The 18,617-nt window shown below is 50.1% G+C and overlaps 1 protein-coding gene across 3 annotated transcripts; it reads left to right on the forward strand.

Annotated features, from left to right (window-relative positions):
• The first annotated feature begins 141 nt into the window (after nt 1–141).
• ENDOU (endonuclease, poly(U) specific) lies at nt 142–17,486 on the forward strand. 3 transcript variants are annotated; one of them, XM_060412694.1, is made up of 11 exons: nt 142–273; nt 5,031–5,153; nt 7,938–8,009; nt 8,545–8,679; nt 9,024–9,125; nt 9,340–9,511; nt 10,108–10,307; nt 13,801–13,914; nt 14,533–14,639; nt 15,373–15,515; nt 16,368–17,486. In XM_060412694.1, exons 1-11 carry the CDS (start codon nt 219–221, stop codon nt 16,486–16,488), a joined length of 1,344 nt encoding a protein of 447 aa, XP_060268677.1. In that variant the 5' UTR covers nt 142–218; the 3' UTR covers nt 16,489–17,486. The 3 variants fall into 3 exon arrangements, with proteins under 3 accessions (XP_060268677.1, XP_012029781.2, XP_060268678.1); XM_012174391.4 differs by lacking the exon at nt 9,024–9,125; XM_060412695.1 differs by lacking the exon at nt 5,031–5,153.
• Nucleotides 17,487–18,617: the final 1,131 nt, after the last annotated feature.

An 18,617-nucleotide genomic window follows, 5' to 3' on the forward strand; every position in this document is an offset into this window, starting at 1 on the left:
CAGGTGTCAGGCCCCACCTCCTCCCCACCTCCTTCCATCTGGGGTCCCTCCCTCCTCTTTTTTTCTTCCTGAAAGGATCTGGAGGCACCAGATCCACAAGGTCTGATGTCTTTAAAAGGACCAGCCTGGGCCAGAAGGCTCATTTGGGAACCGTGACATTCACGTGGACACTAGTCAGAGCCTACCAGCCATCTCCTTCTGGCCTCCGACTGGACGCCATGAGGGCCTGTGTACCCCTGATAGTGGCCATGCTCTGCGGCCTGGCCTGGGCCGGTAAGTCACTGCTGGTGTGGATGACAGGGGTCCTGCAGAGAGCTGGGGCACCTGGGAGGGAGAGCGTGAGGGTCATGAGATAAGGGAGGGCCAGCTCTGTCCAAAAGCCTTGGATCCCCTAGACCAGGCCTGGTCTGAGGCAGGCGTTGCCTCTGGAGTAGATGGGCTGTGTGAGGGGAGCTGCAGGACTGATGGGCCAGCGCACCTTGGAAGATGAGCCCCAAACAACCCTTAGTCCAGCTTGACTTGATTTCACCAAGGTTTTGTTTTCCAAGGCCACCATATGGTGTGAAGCTGGACTGTGACTGGCTGGGTTTGCGTGGCCTGGCCGCCCTTGGTCACTTCCTCTGCTACCTGGGTGAGGGGTGAGCTGTCTGGGTGGGACTTTTCCCTACGAAGCCCTAGTCAGTGGGCAGGCTCCAGGGGTAGAGCCCCCGACCAGGAGGCAGGCCACGTGGTCAGAGGACACCGTCTCGTCCCTGGTAGAGGACCTAAAGTGGAGAAAGGTCCAGGCCCCCAGGTACTAGTGGTGCAGGGATGGGACCAGTGCTGAGGACGGGAACACGTTCCTGTTCAGCAGGGGGCAGGCGCTGGTGCTGCCGTGTTAACTGGTGGTTACTGGGTGAGCAGGGAGAGTGCCAAGGGAGGGGGCTGAGCTGAGGGGTGTTGGGGAAGCCTCCTCTGCCCAGAGGAGAAAGAATCTGAGCTGGATACACATTGCACCCCACCAGGGTGTTCCTACACAGGACTGTCATAAGGATTAAATAAGACAATATATCAGAAGCACCCTACATGGAATGATGTCTCCAAGAATGGGTCTTTGATTATGATTGTGATTATAAATTGTCATTTAGTCACTCAGTCGTGCCTGACTGTGACCTCATGGACTGTAGGCCACCAGGCTCCTCTCTCCATGGGATTTCTCAGGCAAGAATACCAGAGCCGGGTGCTACTTCCTTCTCCATGGGATCTTCCTGACCCAGGGATTGAACCTGAGTCTCCTGCACTGGCAGGCAGATTCTTTACCCCTGAGCCACCAGGGAAGCCCGTAATGTAAATACATATAAGATCATGTATATTTTACCTGTATTATAATATATTAATCATATTAATATGATATAATAAATATTTATTTATGTAAAATAATTTATATAAATACAGACTTTAGTCTCGCAATCATTTCCCATGAGGTTTTGGGTAAGGAGACCACCAAAGAAACTAAATGAAAAGACTTCGGAGGGGGAAGTCATTTCCAGGCCTCCCCACTTGCTGGGATGCTGTACCTCCACTCCTGCACACGGGGCAGAGCAGCCGGGCCCGGGTGGTACAGAGCTCGTGGTAGAGAGGGAGGGAGGGTGTAGAGCTTCAGGGTTAGTGTGAAGCAGTGGCCGTGGGGTTGGGGCATCCCAGTCTCAGGAGATGAGAGCAACTGGAGACATTCGGTCCCTGGGGGGTACTGCTGAGGGCAGACGCAACAGTGGCTTCAGAAAGGCAAGGTGGAGCCCTTGCCCCTGGGGCTGGTGGTCTGATCCTGCTGCGGGACTGATGGAGAAGTCAGGGTCCAGTGGGTGATGCCTCCTTCTTTCCTAAAGTGGGAGAAAGGGGCTCGGTTCTTGTCTGTCTTCTGCCAACATCTCAGAACTTAGATGCGAGTACGAATAGCATGGGAGCCAGTCTTAGGTCCTCAGTTATTTCAGGTGAACTGAGGCTGGGAGTGAATCATCTTGGTGGGCTAGGCCTCCATGGAAACAGCACCTGGGGCCCCCAGAGAAGCACGGATGTAGGATTCCCTAAACATCAGAGGGGTGGAGCACTGTCATACAGGGGACACTCAGGCTTGGGACCAAGTTTCTTGATGGGCAGTATGGATGGGGGTGGGCATTCTGGCACATTTGCGTTTTGGAGTGTTTAGAGAAATTTAGCATTTCATGTAGGGATTGTTGGCCAGAGGTGGGGGTGGGGTGGGTGATAAGCTCTGTGAAGCTTTGTTGATAAGCTCTGTGAAGGTAAAGATAGGCCAAAATAGAGTACGAAAAAAAAGAGTTAGAGAGATGAGCAAGAGTGTTACTGGAGCAGTGATTCAGGTGCCTGGCTGAAGAGCGAGGTGTACACAGAGGGTTTGTGTGGATCGGAGCTGCGGGCTGGGAGCACTGGAGTAAGTAATCATGGTGACTAGTCCCCAGAGGGTCCCCAGAACAGATACAGCAGAGAGGCCTATGAGGAAAAGTCTCTCCCACCCCCTCCCCATCCCCTCACACCCCAAGGTCCTCTTAAAGCAGATGGTCAGGTTTACAAGGAAGTGTGAAGGATCTCTGGCTCGGGGTTTCCAGGGATGACAAAGCTCTTGAATAGAGATGAAAGAGTTCACTCAGCCAGGGCCAGTGCGGGGTGTCCTCCTGAGCTCTACAGAGCTGATCATTCACTTGCAGCCCTTCTCAACTGGCGCCAGCTGCTGGACTGGAGTGAATTCCTTCCTTGGACTCTGCTGATCTGGCCCATTTAAGAAGGTTGTCCTGATTTGTCTGAGTTCTCTCCCTTTGGATTCTGGGTGTACTGCCAGGCTAACTGAGCAGGCAGCTGACACAGCTTTCCTCCTGGGCTGAAAACTTCTCCTTAAGTTCTTGGCATGTGGGCTCCAAGGGAGCATCACTTAAGATTCAGGGGGCGTTCCCCTGGGCTTGGATGGACGAGTGGCCTTGACCCGGTCTTCTCTAGGGATGATTCACTGGCTCTGCCTTTCTGGCCACTTTGGAGGCCCTTTATGTGAAGTTGCCTCAGAACCTGGGTTAACCTCGACATGATGTAAAGAACCTCTTTGATGTAAAGAACACAGACCCATAGCAATGATGTCAGCTAGAAACTGTCAGCCCAAGGGATGGCCTGGCTGAATCCCAGGGAGGCAGTCAGCTAGATCAGGCATGTAGACAGGGAAGACTGCTCCAGCCAGTCTGGACACTTACCGCCTTGAAGAAGATGGGCATGGAGTGCTGACCGCTTATTTATCTAACACTTACATGGTGCTACCGTGTCCTGCAGTGTCTTAAGTGCTTTCCAAAAAGTAACTCATTGAATTCTTATGAATATTCTATGAGATGGGCTCCATTACTGCCATACTTTTACAGAGAAGGAACCTGGGGCACAGCAGGTGAAATAACTTGCCCAAGAACACGTAGCTAGAAAGCAGCAGAACTAGAATTCCAGCCTCATGCAGTTTGGTGCCAGAGTCTGGGTTCTTGGCTTCTCTGCTGTGTCATCCTCATTAGAACAGTGTAAGCCCTAATCCCAAACCAGTAACCCAGCCCATAGCCCTATCTCCACCTCCACCCTAAGCGATGCTATACCTGTGTGAAACAGCAGCCAGGACCAAAGGCAAAATTGGGATTATTTGTCCTCTCCTGGTTTTGACACATTCCTCAACCCTGAATGTGGTTTTAGACCTACTCCTCATTCCTTATCCAGACAGCAATGCAACATTGTTATTTTTACCAGTAATTAACTCAAGCCCAAATCCTATCTGTAGCTCTTCATCTAAACCTAACAAGCCCCATCGCTGGCTCAAATTAGGTTTAAGTTTCTTCATTCATACAAATTCCAGTGTTAAATGTGACTCTGACTCTGATCTGACATTCTCTGTAACCCACAGCCTGACCCTAAACCCAGAACCCGCTAAATCCAAACCTCAGGGACCTCAAGTGGAAACAAAGGCTGTGTTATCACCCTTAAAGCCTAGAGTGGAAGGAAAGAGAGCGCAGCCAGCTTGACCTGGCTCACCCTCCTTCCACTGTCTTTGCTGTGGTGGGCTTGTTTTTTTAGCAGTGGTGGTGGGTTTGTACCATTTCTTTCAAAATTTCTTGTTTTATGCCCCTTGTGACCAAAAGCTTGCTTCTGCAAGTCATTTGGCTGGAGCAAGGGATGTGGTCTGTGGTTGCATAACGGATCTTGTTCCAAAGCCCAATTCTCACCCACACCCACCTCAGTCCCCACCCTGAATGAAACTAATCCAAACACATTCCCAAGACTAGAAGAGACAGAAAGCTGTACCAAGTGGGGAAGGGGGTGCAGAGAGAGCAGGCTAAGGGGAGGGAAGAACAAAGAAGCAGAAGGTGTAAAAGGGACAGGATGAAAGGCAGGGAATGAGTCACGGGGAGAGGACAGGTGGGGTCGTTAGGACAACCGTGATCCACCGTCCTCAGCGTGACAGGGGAATGACGGTCTCTGGGGCAAGCCCAGCCCACAGACCTCTTTCTTTGGTCTCTCCGAATTTTGTAAAATTGGAAAATTTACATAAAAATGAAGGCTTCTCTTGAAAAAAAAAAAAAAAAACAAAAAAAAAAAACCTGGAGGCTCTGGCAACACTCAGCCTGCATCCCAAATGGCGACAATTGGCTGGAGCTGCCAGTGGCTGCCAGTCTCAGGCAGGGCACTGTTTCTGAGTCTCTCACAGGCCCCACCTCTTTCTACTGCCTCCCTGCTCTTGACTCGCTTGTGTTACAGGTCTAGTTCCAGTAGGCATCTGAGTTTGTGGTCTTGGTCTATATTACGAACCCTGCAGTAGTCAGTGGGTGGTGGGTGATGGCTGGTGGGCAGTGCGGGAGAGGCATGGGAGGCTGTGTGTGTACTTATCCCTGGCAGCTAGTAATGACCTTTCCTGCTAGGTAAGTCCCTGGTCCCTGTCTGTGAACCCTCCTGCAGAGGGTACCCTGATGAGCAGAGTAGAATCCTCAAGGAGCTGAGTCTGTGACCTTTACTGACCGTAGGCAACAGGAAGTCATGCGCATCTCGCTGTAATGAGAGATTTGACCGGGATGCTGTCTGCCAGTGTGACCGCCGGTGTCCCCGGCACGGGGACTGCTGTGAAGACTATGAGCAGCTGTGTACAGGTGAGCCTCCTTGTGGGGTGAAGAGTCTGGGAGGTACAGCAGGCCAGGCCATGACCACATCTAGCCTGCTTGAGGGACTGCCGGCCAGGATGTCCAACTATCCAGAGCAGGGTTCCAGACTGATCACGGTGCTCAAAGGACCTGAAGAGGATTAGGATGTCCCCAGCGTAAGACCCCAACTTAAAATAGAAGTCATTTACCTGGAACATTTGTCTGAACTATTAGTATTAATATCTGGAAAGTTTAAGGAACTGAAAAAAAAGTGAAAAGATGAAAATATGATTTTAGCATATATGACATTACCAATTATTATTTGCAAAAGTAAACAAATGGTAGTGAACATTCCCAACTTGCACGCCACCAGGAAGAACACAGAGTGTCAATGACCGTCACAATTTACACCACTCTTGCTATCACAGGGCTTCCCTGGTAGCTCAGACGGTAAAGAATCTGCTTGCAATATGGAAGCCTCAGGTCTGATCCCTGGGTCGGGAAGATCCCCTGGAGAAGGAAATGGCTACCCATTCCAGTATTCTTGCCTGGAGAATCCCATGGACAGAGGAGCCTGGCAGAATACAATCCATGGGGTCGCAAAGAGTCGGACACAACTGAGCGGCTAACACTTTCGCTTTTCCTATCACGAGTGGACTGGGTGGCTGCTCATCATTCCTAGGCCAAGGGTTAAGCGGGACAAGTACCACCCTCAAAAGCCAGTTCTGCTGTTCCGACTACCCAGTTTTAAATTTGAAAAACTCATTTAGAATAACTCCCTTATTTTGGTGCTTCCCATGTTTTAGACACCTAGGTAAATGGTCTTCTGCTAAGTTTACTGTCCAATTGTATGCCCTGACTCCCAGCTTGGAAAACATGGTCACTGGAGCCCTGGTACCTAACGGCCAGCTGCATACAGTTGTGTGTGTTGTGTACTGCACAAGAGCCTCTGATTGAGAAGGCAAGCTGAACCGAAGTTGAATCTGTATCCTTCTCGCTAAGCCACGCGTCTTGGTGAAGAGCTGTGTCTGCTGAGAGATAGGAGTACTTTTTCCTAATCTGCCCAAGTGTGGTCTCCACTGACCCAGCCATGTGCCGTCAGAGGTGCTTCCAGCCTAAGGAATGCTAATTCGATTTGCACAAAAACGCCAGTGGACTAGCAGTTCAGGTCCAGGCAGGGAAACCCAGGCCCAGAGCTCAGTGCCAGAATCAGACCCTCATTCAGCAGACACAGGGTGGCTTGTTCACCGTGGACCATCAGCTTGCCGTGTCAACATTCTCAGCTTAGCAACCATTCATCCCTGTCCCTGATGTGCAACTCAGAGCCCTTTTCCTATAAAAAATATATTATAAATGATGGTTGAGACCCTAGATTAGCTCACAGAAATCTATTCAGCATAAAGTGTGGCTGAGTTAAGAACCCTGTGGATTGTCAGCATTAACGCAGGCTGGCAGAAAGCAAGTGATTGGAGAGGTTTGTTGACAGTGAATAACCTGCCCCATGGTTCTGATGGGCTTCCCAGGTGGTGCTAGTGCTAAAGAACCCACCTGCCAATGTAGGAGACTTAGGAGACGCGGGTTCGATCCCTAAATGGGGAAGATCTCCTGGAGGAGGGTATGGCAACCCACTCCAGGATTCTTGCCTGGAGAATCCCAAAGACAGAGGAGCCTGGCAGGCTACAGTCCATGGGGTCGCAGAGTTGGACACGACTGAAGCGACTTAGCACACAAACATGGGTCTGACGGTAATAACCCATACCATGTGGTGAACACAATAACAGATTAAGAAGCACTTTGTCATAGTGTTGGCTTTGAGCGGTGGGCAGGGGGTGGAATTTATTCCACTCTGATGAGAGAGGAGTTGAGTCCCCAGGTCATGCCTTCCTCTTCCTCCCCACCCCCACTCCATCCTTCTCTGCCTAGAGCCCCGGCTGCAGTCAATCTGCTTGCAGGCAGGGGGGTGGGGCACAGTAGAAATGTGCCTTTCTGAACGCCCTTCCCCCAAATGCAGCCTTTGTGGCCATTGCCAAGTGCAACTGTGAATAAAGAAGGGAAGTTGGTAACTCAGGAAACAGTTCTTATTCCCTGAGGCCTGGGAGAAGTTCACCCTTGACCCTGGGAGTTATTATAGGTAAGGGACGTTCCTAAGTGAGGGCCTTGTCATTTGGGGGATTCAAGCCTATCCATCTATCAATTTATATTAAAGAAAAGTCATACCAACCTCAGAGTTTTCATCTCAGAAGGGACCACTTTTTGTCCCCACTCCTGTTTTTATGGGTGAGCACAGAGAATACCAGGCTTCCCTGGGGGCTCAGTGGTAAAGAATCTGCCTGCCAAAGCAGGAGATGCGGGTTTGATCCCTGGGTTGGGAAGATCCCCTGGAGAAGAAATGGTAGCCCACCTGGAGAATTCTATGGACAGAGGAGCCTGATGGGCCACAGTCCACGGGGTTGCAAAAGAATCGGAGATGACTTTGTGACCGAACAACACTGAGTGCCAGAGGGTAAATGGTGAGGAGGGTCATAGGGTAAATGGTGAGGAAGGTCATAGGGTAAATGGTGAGGAAGGTCATGCCTGGGGGTGTTCTTTCATGTTTCAGAATGGTTTTCAATCCCCCTCCGTCTCACATTTTCTATTTTTCTCCTTCACCTGGTACTTGTTTACTGTACCCGAGCCCCGGTTGGTTTTGTATTTCTTTGCACTGCACATGCTTGGTTGGGAGGACTGAGAACCAGGGATAAAGAGGAGGGGCCCCTTGGGGATGACTGGTGACTTGACTTCTCTGACCTACAGCTGAAGAGAATCCCATAGAACCAGAGCCACTCCTGGAGCTGGAAGAGGAGACGGAGGGCGCCCCGGCTAGCAGTGAGTCTGCCGCTGGGGGGCCTTTGGGAAAGGACAAGGGACACGGGATGGGGCAAGGAGAGGTGAGCCATGTCAAAGGTGAGCAATAGGCCCGGGCCTAAGCCAGCCAGGACCCCAAATCTAGCACCTGGAGGTGGTGAGGGGCTCACTGGACTCTTGAGGCCTGGGCAGGAGGAAGCCCTGGGGGCCTCAGTGAGCTGAGCGGGTAGGCAGGAAAGAGTCTGCAACCTGCAAGAGGGAGAGGGAGGGTTAAGAGATTTTATTTTTAGAGAGGGAAGATTATAAAAACAACAGGCCAGAAAGGAGAGTTCAGCATCAGAAAGGACTTCCTGACTGTGAAGGGTGTGCACCAATTAAGCTTGTTTGTTTTCCTTCCCTGGAGTTCTTTAATAGGAAGCAGGAGAGCGAGGCTGGTAGGGGGGTGGGGATTGAGGGGCTGGCAGTGGGCTGGGGGAGGGGGCATGGCCTGGCCGCTGACACGACAGAGCGACCCCTAGCGGTCTGGTCAGGACACACCTCCTCTCTGTCTTCTCAGGCTTGTACTTGGCACCCAGCTCCTGCCAGGGCCGCTGCCTGGAGGCCTTCGACAAGCACCACCCATGCCACTGTAATGCCCGCTGCCCAGAGTTTGGAAACTGCTGCGAGGATTTTGAGAGCCTGTGTGGCCATGGTCAGTCTCCCGCTCCCTTCAGCATAGCCCTGGAGGCGGGGGGACTCTAGAGCAATGGTTCTCCAAGTGTGGCCCCTGGACCAGTAGCATGAGCATAATCTGGGAATTTATTAGACGTGGAAGCTCTAGGGCTCAGTCCAGATCCACAGAATCAGAAACTCTGGGGTCGGGCCCACTGATATGTTTTCACAAACCCTCCAAATGATCCTGATGCTTGCCAAAGTGCAAAAACCTTCCTAGTGGCAGGGGACCGTGTGGGTATTTTGTGCTAAGTGTAAGGATCCTTTAGGCTCTTAGGGCTTCCCTGGGTGGCTCAGACGGTTAAGAATCTGCCTGCAATGCAGGAGCCCTGGGTTCGATCCCTGGGTTGGGAAGGTCCCTTGGAGAAGAAATGGCTACCCACTCCAGTACTGTTGCCTGGAGAGTTCCACGGACAGAGGAACCTGGTGAGCTACAGTCCATGGGGTCGCAAAGAGTTGGACGCGACTGCGGGACTAACAGGCTCTAGGCCACTGCCCTGCAGTCACTAGGGTGCCCGACTGCAGCCCCCTCCCCTGATGCTGGCTCCTGGAAGGTACCTGAGTGGGGATGTTCGCAGATAGCTACCTGCCTCCTGGCCTCCATCGAGCTCTGAGATACCCCTCCCCCAATTCCTCTCAGAGGGCTTCTCCCACAGCAGCGATGCCATAAGCAAGGAGGAACTGCAGAGTGTCTCTGAGAAGATCTATAGTGCAGACACCAACAAAGCCCGGAAGGAAGACATCGTTCTCAACAGCCAAAATTGCATCTTGCCCTCAGAGACCAGAGACCAAGTAGACCGCTGCCCAGAGCCGTGAGTTCCCTGAACGCCTCTTCCAGCAAAGCTTCTCCCCGAGTTTTGCCTCCTTTGGTGCCTCAGCTCTTTTCTCCTAAGGCAGGTAGGATTGAAGGCAGAGGGGAAACTGGTTCTCTGGAGACATATAAAGCCGGCCTGAGGGCCTGTGGGCATCCATGTGGAACGGTTTCTGAGCTTTCCCAGGTGGCACTAGTGCTAAAGAGCCTGTCTGCCAGTGCAGGAGACTTAAGAGGTGTGGGTTCTGTCCCTGAGTCGGGAAGATCCCCTGGAGAAGGAAGTGGCAACCCACTCCAGTATTCTTGCTTGGAGAATCCCATGGACAGAGGAGCTTGGCAGGCTACAGTCCATGGGGTTGCAAAGAGTCAGACATGATAGAAGCAACTTAGGATAGATGGATTGGCTGAAAATAGAACTGACCTTCCAAGAGATGAAGTGGAGAAAAGAGTGACCTCATGCATTGTCCCCAAGAGTATCTGAGGGCCCCACTCTGCCTCTGGACCCAGTCCTCACATGCCTGCCCTGCATCTGGACATTCTGGAGTGTTTCTGCTCCATGTCCAGGCCTCTCACTGGGCCTCACTCTACCTCCCCAAGGCTCTTCACATATGTCAATGAGAAGCTCTTCTCTAAGCCGACCTATGCCGCCTTCATCAACCTCCTCAACAACTACCAGCGGGCCACGGGCCGCGGGGAGCACTTCACAGCCCAGGAGCTGGCTGAGCAGGACACCTTCCTCAGAGAGATCATGAAGACGGCTGTCATGAAGGAACTCTACGGCTTCCTCCACCAGCAGAGTGAGTGAGGCGGTGAGGCCTCCCCCTAGGCCCGCGAGGGAGGTCATGCTGAGGACTCGGGGTGTGCCTGCCGGGGACGGGGCTCCATGATGGGCAGGTTAGGAGAGCAGGTGAGGATTTAGGTGGAGGCCAGTGTACACCTGGGAGGGGGCAGGGAAGGGGCCAGAGAGAGGAGCCCACAGACTCCAGCAGGAGCTGAAGAATCCTCTGCCTGGCTTGGGAGTCATCATGTCTTTTAACCTAACCTCAGCACCAGGGGGCTTCCCTGGTGGCTCAGACGGTAAAGAATCTGCCTGCAATGCAGGAAACGATTCTATCCCTAGTTCGGGAAGAACCCCTGGAGAAGGGAATGGCAAGCCACTCCAGTATTCTTGCCTGGAGAATCCCACGGACAGAGGAACCTGGTGGGCTACAGTCCATGGGGCCGCAAAGAGTGGACACCACTGAGCGGCTAACACTTTCACTTTCTTTCAGCCACCTCGTTTATCCTCCATGCGTATGTCAGTCTCAGGGTTCACTGCAGGCTGTGAGTCACCCCCCCACCCCGCCCCCTCAGTGGACCCCAGGCTCAGCACCATTTTCCAGGCAGGAAGAGTCCCTGTCTCTGCTCCTTTCTCAGGCAATAAGTCCAGGAAGGAGGCCAGCCCACTTCACTTTTTTTTTTTTTTTGCTGGGGAAGCAGCAACAGAAAATCAACAAAGGTTCAGAGTAGGAAGTTTTACCGGGAAGGGTTCTGGCTGGAACAGTTCCAATAGAGATACATTCGAATCAGACCAAAAATGGCTTGGGCCTCAGGGCTTCTTGGCACGGGGTGTGTTTGTTAGTGTCCTCCGAATTCCTTCCCTGAACTCCAGGCAGCCGGGCCTGGCCTGGGGGCGGCTCCAGCCAGGTCGTCCCTTGCAGGCGGGGCGGAGGATGGCCTCTGCTCAGACACCGCATTCCATCCTTGGGTGGCCTGGTTAAGTTAGTAACTTTGTTTAGGTAAAGCCAGTGACACACAAGCAAACCCTACGAAGAGGGAGTGATCCTGCACTGCCCCCTGGTGTCCTCTTTGTGGTAAACACGCGAGAGGGTTTTGGAGGTGGAGACAGCCCTACTGCAGGCTCTTCCACTGCTCACCCAGTCTTCCCTTCTCTCCCTATCCAAATCCCACTTCTTCAAGTTCCAGCTCACATTCTACCTCGTTACGAAGCTGCACTCGCCGCAGCTTGGGGCAAGGGTTTGGACTCTGTCTTAAAATACCTTTGGAGCAGAGAGACTTGCTTTCACTTGTTAATGAAGCAAGTGACCCTGGGCCCTTTGACCCTTGGACCCTGTCTGAGCCTTGTCTGTGCAGTGGGGTCTTGGGAAACTGATGCATGGAAAGTACTCAGTGAAAAGCAGTCGTCATTCAGACTGTGAAGCTGCTCTCTGTTACATCGTATATTTTTATTTTTTTAAACTAATTTTTATTGGAGTATAGTTGCTGTCTAATGTAGTGTTAGTTTCTACTGTACAGCAAAGTGAATCAGCTATATGGTATGTCATGTATATTTAGTCTTGTTTTCCAACTATGTTTTAAGTCCTTGAAAGGAGGGAATATGTCTGGTACATCTTCTATGCCCCCTCTCACAATTCTAGGCAGTAAACCGTTGGTATTTGATGGCTCCCTAATTCAGATCCCCAGCCCTGACCTTTCCTTTGGGTCTCACTGGCCTTTTTGACATCTCCACCTGCCTAGCTGGCATCTACTCAGAGCTTAGTGTAAAGAGAACTCACAGTTCCTGCCTCTTCCTCCAGACAGACCCGCTCCTTTCTCAGCCTTCCTCATCTCATTAATAGTTCCATAATTCATCCAGCTGCCTGTGCCCAAAGCCCAGGAGTTATATTTGATTCTTCTCTTTATGTCACTACTCTCCACCCCCATTTCCTCCACCAGGAATTGTTGTTGTTGTTCAGTTGCTAAGTCCTGTCTGACTGTGTGATCCTATGAACTGCAGTACACCAGGCTTCCCTATCCTTCACCATCTCCTGGAGTTTGCTCAGCTCATGCCCACGGAGACAGTGATGCCATCCAACCATCTCATCCTCTGCTGCCTCCTTCTCCTCCTGCCCTCAACCTTTCCCAGCATCAGGATCTTTTCCAGTGAGCCAGCTCTTCATATCAAGTGGCCAAATTAATGGGGCTTCAGCATCAGTCCTTCCAATGGATATTCAGGGTTGACTTCCTTTAGGATCGACTTTAGGATTGACTGGTTTGATCTCCTTGTAGTCCAAGGGACTCTCAAAAGTCTTCTCCAGCACCACAATTCAAAGGCATCAATTCTCTGGTGCTCAGCCTTCTTTATGGTCCAACTCTCACATCTGTACATGACTACTGGAAAAGCCACAGCTTTGACTATACGGACCTTTGTTGGCAAAGTGATGTCTCTGCTTTTTAATGTGTTGTCTAGATTTCTCAACTTTTCTTTCAAGGAGTAAGCGTCTTTTAATTTCATGGCTGCAGTCACTGTCAGCAGTGATTTTGGAGTCCAAGCCTGATACCACTCTGACATGAAGAATCAATGTGAGAATTGAAAGCAGTTAAAACAGTGCCAGGAGAAGGCAATGGCACCCCACTCCAGTACTCTTGCCTGGAGAATCCCAGGGACAGAGGAGCCTGGTGGGCTGCAGTCCATGGGGTCGCTAAGAGTTGGACACAACTGAGCGACTTCACTTTTATTTTTTACTTTCATGCACTGGAGAAGGAAATGGCAACCCACTCTAGTGTTCTTGCTCGGAGAATCCCAGGGATGGAGGAGCCTGGTGGGCTGCTGTCTATGGGGTTGCACAGAGTCGGACACGATTGAAGCAACTTAGCAGCAGCAGCAGTTCTATGCCAGGCACATAGAACATAGTAACTCTAAAATACTTTTGTTATTATTACTGTTTGATCAAGCTCCAACCCTTGTATGCTGACTTCTGACTGCCTCTCAGACCCCGTCTTCCCACCACTCTCCCCTCTTGCTCACTGTGCTTCCCCATGTAGACTCTTAGCTCTCTGAACACCAAGTTCAAGGCATCCTGGAGCCTTTGCACCTGCTGTTTCTTCTACGTGTAAGCATGTCTCTCCTAGGTCTTTGTACAGCTGACTCCTTATCCTTCGGATTTCTGATTAGTGCCTTCTCAGAGGCGTTTCTGGCTTTCTAGAAGAGCACCTCATCCCCACCGCCAGTCATCATGGGATAATCTCCTTTGTTTTCTTCACAGCACTTATCTGAAATCATCCTGTTTATTTGTTTATCATTTGTGTCCTCCACTGGAATGTAAACTATAAAGTCAGGGATCTGGTCCTTGTGATTCTCTGCTGAATCCTCAGCCTTCAGGTCTGGGCCTGGCACAAGACAGGTGCCCCAAAGATAATTGCTAAACAAACACCTGCCTCTTGTCGAGTTGGGAAAGATGGCCCTTCCTTGCTTCCCAAGACCTGGCCCTGCCTTCCCCTCTCCTAAGTCTTCTGTGCTCCTCTCCCCAGACCGCTACAGCTCGGAACAGGAGTTCGTCAGTGACCTAAAAAACATGTGGTTTGGGCTGTATTCCAGAAGCAAAGAAGAGAGGGACTCAAGTGGCTTTGAGCACGTCTTCTCAGGTGGGATTACTCTGCTTGGGAAGAAAGAGGTGGAGGAATGAAGAGGGACGCTTCCCTCAGGCACGGGGCAGTGTCCACACTGATGAATCAGCAGCCATACCAGCTCGCAGGCCAAGAGGGAGGGGACTGAGGAGCCATTCTTGAGGACCGGTCTCCTCTGGAGTATCTGAGGGAGAAAGAAGCCCAGATACTGGGGCTCCCAACGAGCACACATAGGAAGGGAGATGCCTTTGAGGCCATGGTTGTCTACCTGTCAGTGGTCCTTTGCTTCCAGCGTTTGGCCGGCTGCTTCCCAAGAAGACCACGTTCTTTTCCTGCACTGCCACACCCCGCCAAGCTCCCACCAAAACTGGCCTGTTCCTAGGGAAATGGCTAGAGGATCTTAGATTGGTCCAGGGTCAGCCAGGGGAAGAAACTCTCCCGAGGGCTTGAGCTGAAATGATGGTTGGGGTAGGGGAAGCTTCCAGAGCTGAGAATTAGGGATGTGAGGGCCTCCAGGAAGTTGGGGTGGACATCCTAGGAGTCAGAGACTAGAGAAGGGGGACAGCCTTGGCATGGGAGTAGGGAAAGAGGGTGGAGGGGAGGCCCAGATCACCCACCCTGATCTCTTTATCATAGGTGAAGTCAAAAAAGGCAAGGTCACTGGCTTCCATAACTGGATCCGTTTCTACATGCAAGAGCAGGAGGGCCTGGTGGACTATTACAGTCACATCTATGATGGGCCTGTGAGTACTGATGCTGACCTCACAGGCTGGAAAAGCCTTGTTAGCACCCAGACTTTTTGTCCTCATTCTGCATTCTGAACAGGCAGGCTTGTCTCTTACCCTGACCCTCTTGGCAGCCCATCCGGGATTGTGTATATGACTTTCCTATTTGCTGGAAAGTAGGTTTATCCAGCCAGCATGCTTCCAAACAGTGAGGGCTCCCGAGGCGCAGGGGGCAGGAGGGGACAGAGGGCATCCTCTGTGGATGGAAAAGTGTTGGAGGGGAGGATTCTCAGAAAGGAAAATCAAAGATATGCAAATACCAGCTGCCTGAATTTCCTTAGAATGTGGAGTCAGCTGAAGTTTCAGTCTGGCTAGTCTGAGTTAAATTTCTTATATTTTTATAAACCTTTGCTGCCCTAAGTCTGGAAACAATTTGGGGACACTAAACTGTCTTCCTCTTCCACGTGTGAAGGTTCCTGGGAACAGTTATGTCCCTGCTTCCCTGGCATTGGGTATATGGATTCTGACTCTGGCCTTCCTGGGGGAAGTGAGATGGTGGTTCCAAACAGAGGGTTTGAGCGGAACTCAGACCCCTTAGCAGGCAGGCTGCTTCTTCTGTTGACTTAGAGAATTCACTCTCCCCAGAAAGCTCACATGGGCCCCCACGGGCCCCCGACACATCCTGGCCACCCCTGTCTCTGACTGTGTTGGGGCACTCACCAGACCCTCTTTGCCATCCTTCTCTCTGCAGTGGGATTCTTACCCCGACGTGCTGGCCATGCAGTTCAACTGGGATGGGTACTACAAGGAAGTGGGTTCAGCTTTCATTGGCAGCAGCCCTGAGTTTGAGATGGCGCTCTACTCTCTGTGCTTCATTGCCAGGCCAGGCAAAGTGTAAGTCCTGGCGGCCCAGGAGGGTGTGGGCAAATCGCTGCTCTGGGGCTCAGTTTTCTCTCTTGGATTGTGAAGCTGTTGATGAGATCAGTCACATGGCTGCCAAGCTTCATCCCAGCAACAGACCTATGTCCCCTCCTTCACCAAGCGCAATCTTATGCAGGAGCTTAATGTGTCACACAGCTAGACATGGGACTGCCCTGGGGCTGCAAGCCTCTCTAGACTCTTCACAGGTAGCACTAGTGGTAAAGAACCCACCTGCCAATGTAGGTGACCTGGGTTCGATGTCTGGGTTGGGAAGATCCTCTGGAGGAGCTCATGACAGCCCACTCCAGTATTTCTGCCTGGAGAATCCCATGGACAGAGGAGCCTGGTTGGCTACCGTCCATAGGACTGCAAAGAGTTGGACATGACTGAAGTGACGGAACACGCAGGGAAGCCTCCCTACTTGGCTCCTGAGGCTGCTTGGGGGACTCTGGAGCCCCAGAGAGCACAGCTGGAAACCAAGGGTCTCGTCTTCCCTAACATCTGAAGACTCTGGGTCTAACCACTTCTGAAACCCTAAGCAAACATTTCATTTCTGGGGGTTTCAGCTCTAGAGTTGGATTTGAGAATATTCCTCTAGGAAAGATGAGAAGCAGTATTCTTTAAGAAGATAGAAAATAAGACAGATTTTGAAAGGGCGCTCTACATGTGGGGAGCTGGAGGCAGTGGCTGAAGCAAGCTGTGGCAGCTTCCCTAAAGGGTAAGACAAGGTAGAGCCCTTCTGCATGGGCTAAACTCAGTCCTTCCAGCCTGGAGATGGAGGTGGAGTGAAGCAAATCCCTATTATTTGGTGATCTCTCCCCACAGGTGCCAGCTGAGCCTGGGTGGACATCCCTTGGCCATCCAGACCTATACTTGGAACAAGTCAACCTATGGAAATGGCAAGAAGTACATCGCAACAGCCTATGTGGTGTCCTCCATCCATTAGAGTTTCAAGCCAGAAAGGCATATGAGGGCAGTGAGAGGTCTTGTAGGACTGAGATGCTATTTTCTCTGCACTGGAGGGTATGGGATTAGAGGAGACTGGAAGGAATTCCCCAATCCAGAAACGTTCCTATGGGAAAGAAGGAAACTATACAAGTTAGAAAAACAGTCAAATCTTTGTCCTCCAGCACTTTAGAAATAGAAGGATGGGACCCTCCATAGCTCTTTGCCCTGAAGGGAGATGGAACCATGAAGAAGGCTCTCCAGGCCTCATGTTTCCTTTCAATGCAAAGTGAAGGGGTTTGCTCCACTTCCTCTTCTGGGGGTTGGTAAGAAGGCAAACGTGATGCTATTTTTACTGTGAAGATGTTTTCAATTGTTCTTAGGAAGAACGGCTGATAGAAATCCCAGATTAACATAATAGCTGTGTACACAGCGCTGCAAACTGTAATCACCCCTGTACTGGGCCTTCAAAGAAATCAGGCTGTGGAGATCGAGGGCAGGTGTTCGGTCTTTCCGAGGGTTGTAACACTCGCAGAACAGGGTCTGTGAGAGGGTAAGGGCTGATGCAGTGAGCAGGCTGGAGAGGGAGTAGACTCCTCCAGGCCTGATTTTTTTTTTTTTTGCAGCTAGGTAACTGCATCAAGAAACTTCCTATTTGTAGATACTAAGTGCAGTTACAGAATTGAATTTTGATCCCAAAGAGTTTTTATTTTTATTTTTTTTTCCCAAAGAGTTTTAAGAAGAGTTTCCCTCATAGGAAGATTCTACATCAGAAGAAGAAAGGAACCTATAGTTTGGTATCACTAACATAATTATAAGTCTCATTCAGCAGCCAAAATTTGCATAAGCTCCAAAATGGAAGACAGGGAGACTGGGGCTCCCTATTTCAACCTCAATCATGCATTTCTCCCTACCCGCACTGGGGACCAAATGCTGTCCCACAGAGTGAGGCTTTAGAGTCTTGCGTCTCCAATTAAAGTCATTTAAGAAAACTTGAAATCTTTCTCGTCTTTGTATATGGCCCCCTTGAACTGCTTGGGGAAAGAGTGTCAAAGAAGAAATAAGTGAAGATAAAACTTTAATTGTATGATTCTTAAATGATCTAACAGATAACAGTTTATTCAAGATAATAATAGCAACAATGTATTTGATTATGTAAACTTATCTGTGACAGGTAAAAGGGGACTTCCCTGGTGGCTCAGATGGTAAAGTATCTGTCTACAATGCAGGTAAAAGGGACAGAGGAAGGAACTATTTTGTCATTATAAAGTACTCACAATATCCATGTAGTGGCATAGTGTTATTTGAAAGTGGGCATGGATTAGTTGTAAATGTGTATTGCAAACTATGGCAACCACTATAGAAGTTAAAAATATGTATAACTGACATGCTAAGAAAGGAGAGAAAATAAAATCATATAAAATACTCAAAAGCATAAAAGGCAGGAAGAGTAGAAGACATAATTAGGAACAAAGAGCAAGGGCAACAAACAGAAGACTGTAATGAATATGGTAGATATTAGCCCAGCTATGTCAGTAATCACTTTGAATGTCAATGTTCTACATGTACTAATTAAAAAACAGAGATTGGGTGAATCAAAAACTGAGACCTAACTATGTCATCTACAGGAAATCCACTTTAAAATGGATAAAGAAAAATATACCATGATAATACTAATCAAAAGAAAGATCAAACCTGTACACCCTCAATTGGAAGTGCAGCATTTTAACCACTGGACTGCCAGGGAAGTCACTGTAATGCTTTTTTAGATATAACAGCAAAGGCACAATCCATGAAAGGAAAAACTGATAACCTATACTTCATTAACAATAAACACTTAAAATAAAACCTGCATGATCAGGACTTCTCTACTGGTCCATGGGCTAAGACTCCTCGCTCCCAGTGCAGGGCCCTGGGTTTAATCCCTGGCCTGGCAACCAGATCCCACATGCTGCAACTGAGAGTGTGGATACCACAACTAAAGATCCCGTGTGTTGCAACTAAGATCTGGCACAGTTAAATAAATAAAAAACAAAACAGTATGATCATCTCTATAGATGCAGAAAAATCTTTTGATAAAATTCAATATCCATTTATGACAAAAACTCTCCAGAAAGTGGGCACACAGTG

This window comes from Ovis aries, chromosome 3 (genome assembly GCF_016772045.2).
Source record: "Ovis aries strain OAR_USU_Benz2616 breed Rambouillet chromosome 3, ARS-UI_Ramb_v3.0, whole genome shotgun sequence".
Lineage (NCBI taxonomy): Eukaryota > Metazoa > Chordata > Mammalia > Artiodactyla > Bovidae > Ovis > Ovis aries.

Coding starts and splice junctions, on each gene's coding strand:
- ENDOU (XM_060412694.1), top strand. CDS start 219: ATGAGGGCCTGTGTACCCCTGATAGTGGCCATGCTCTGCGGCCTGGCC. Junction 5,154..7,937: donor CTATGAGCAGCTGTGTACAG/GTGAGCCTCCTT, acceptor TCTGACCTACAG/CTGAAGAGAATCCCATAGAA. Junction 8,010..8,544: donor GGAGGGCGCCCCGGCTAGCA/GTGAGTCTGCCG, acceptor CTGTCTTCTCAG/GCTTGTACTTGGCACCCAGC.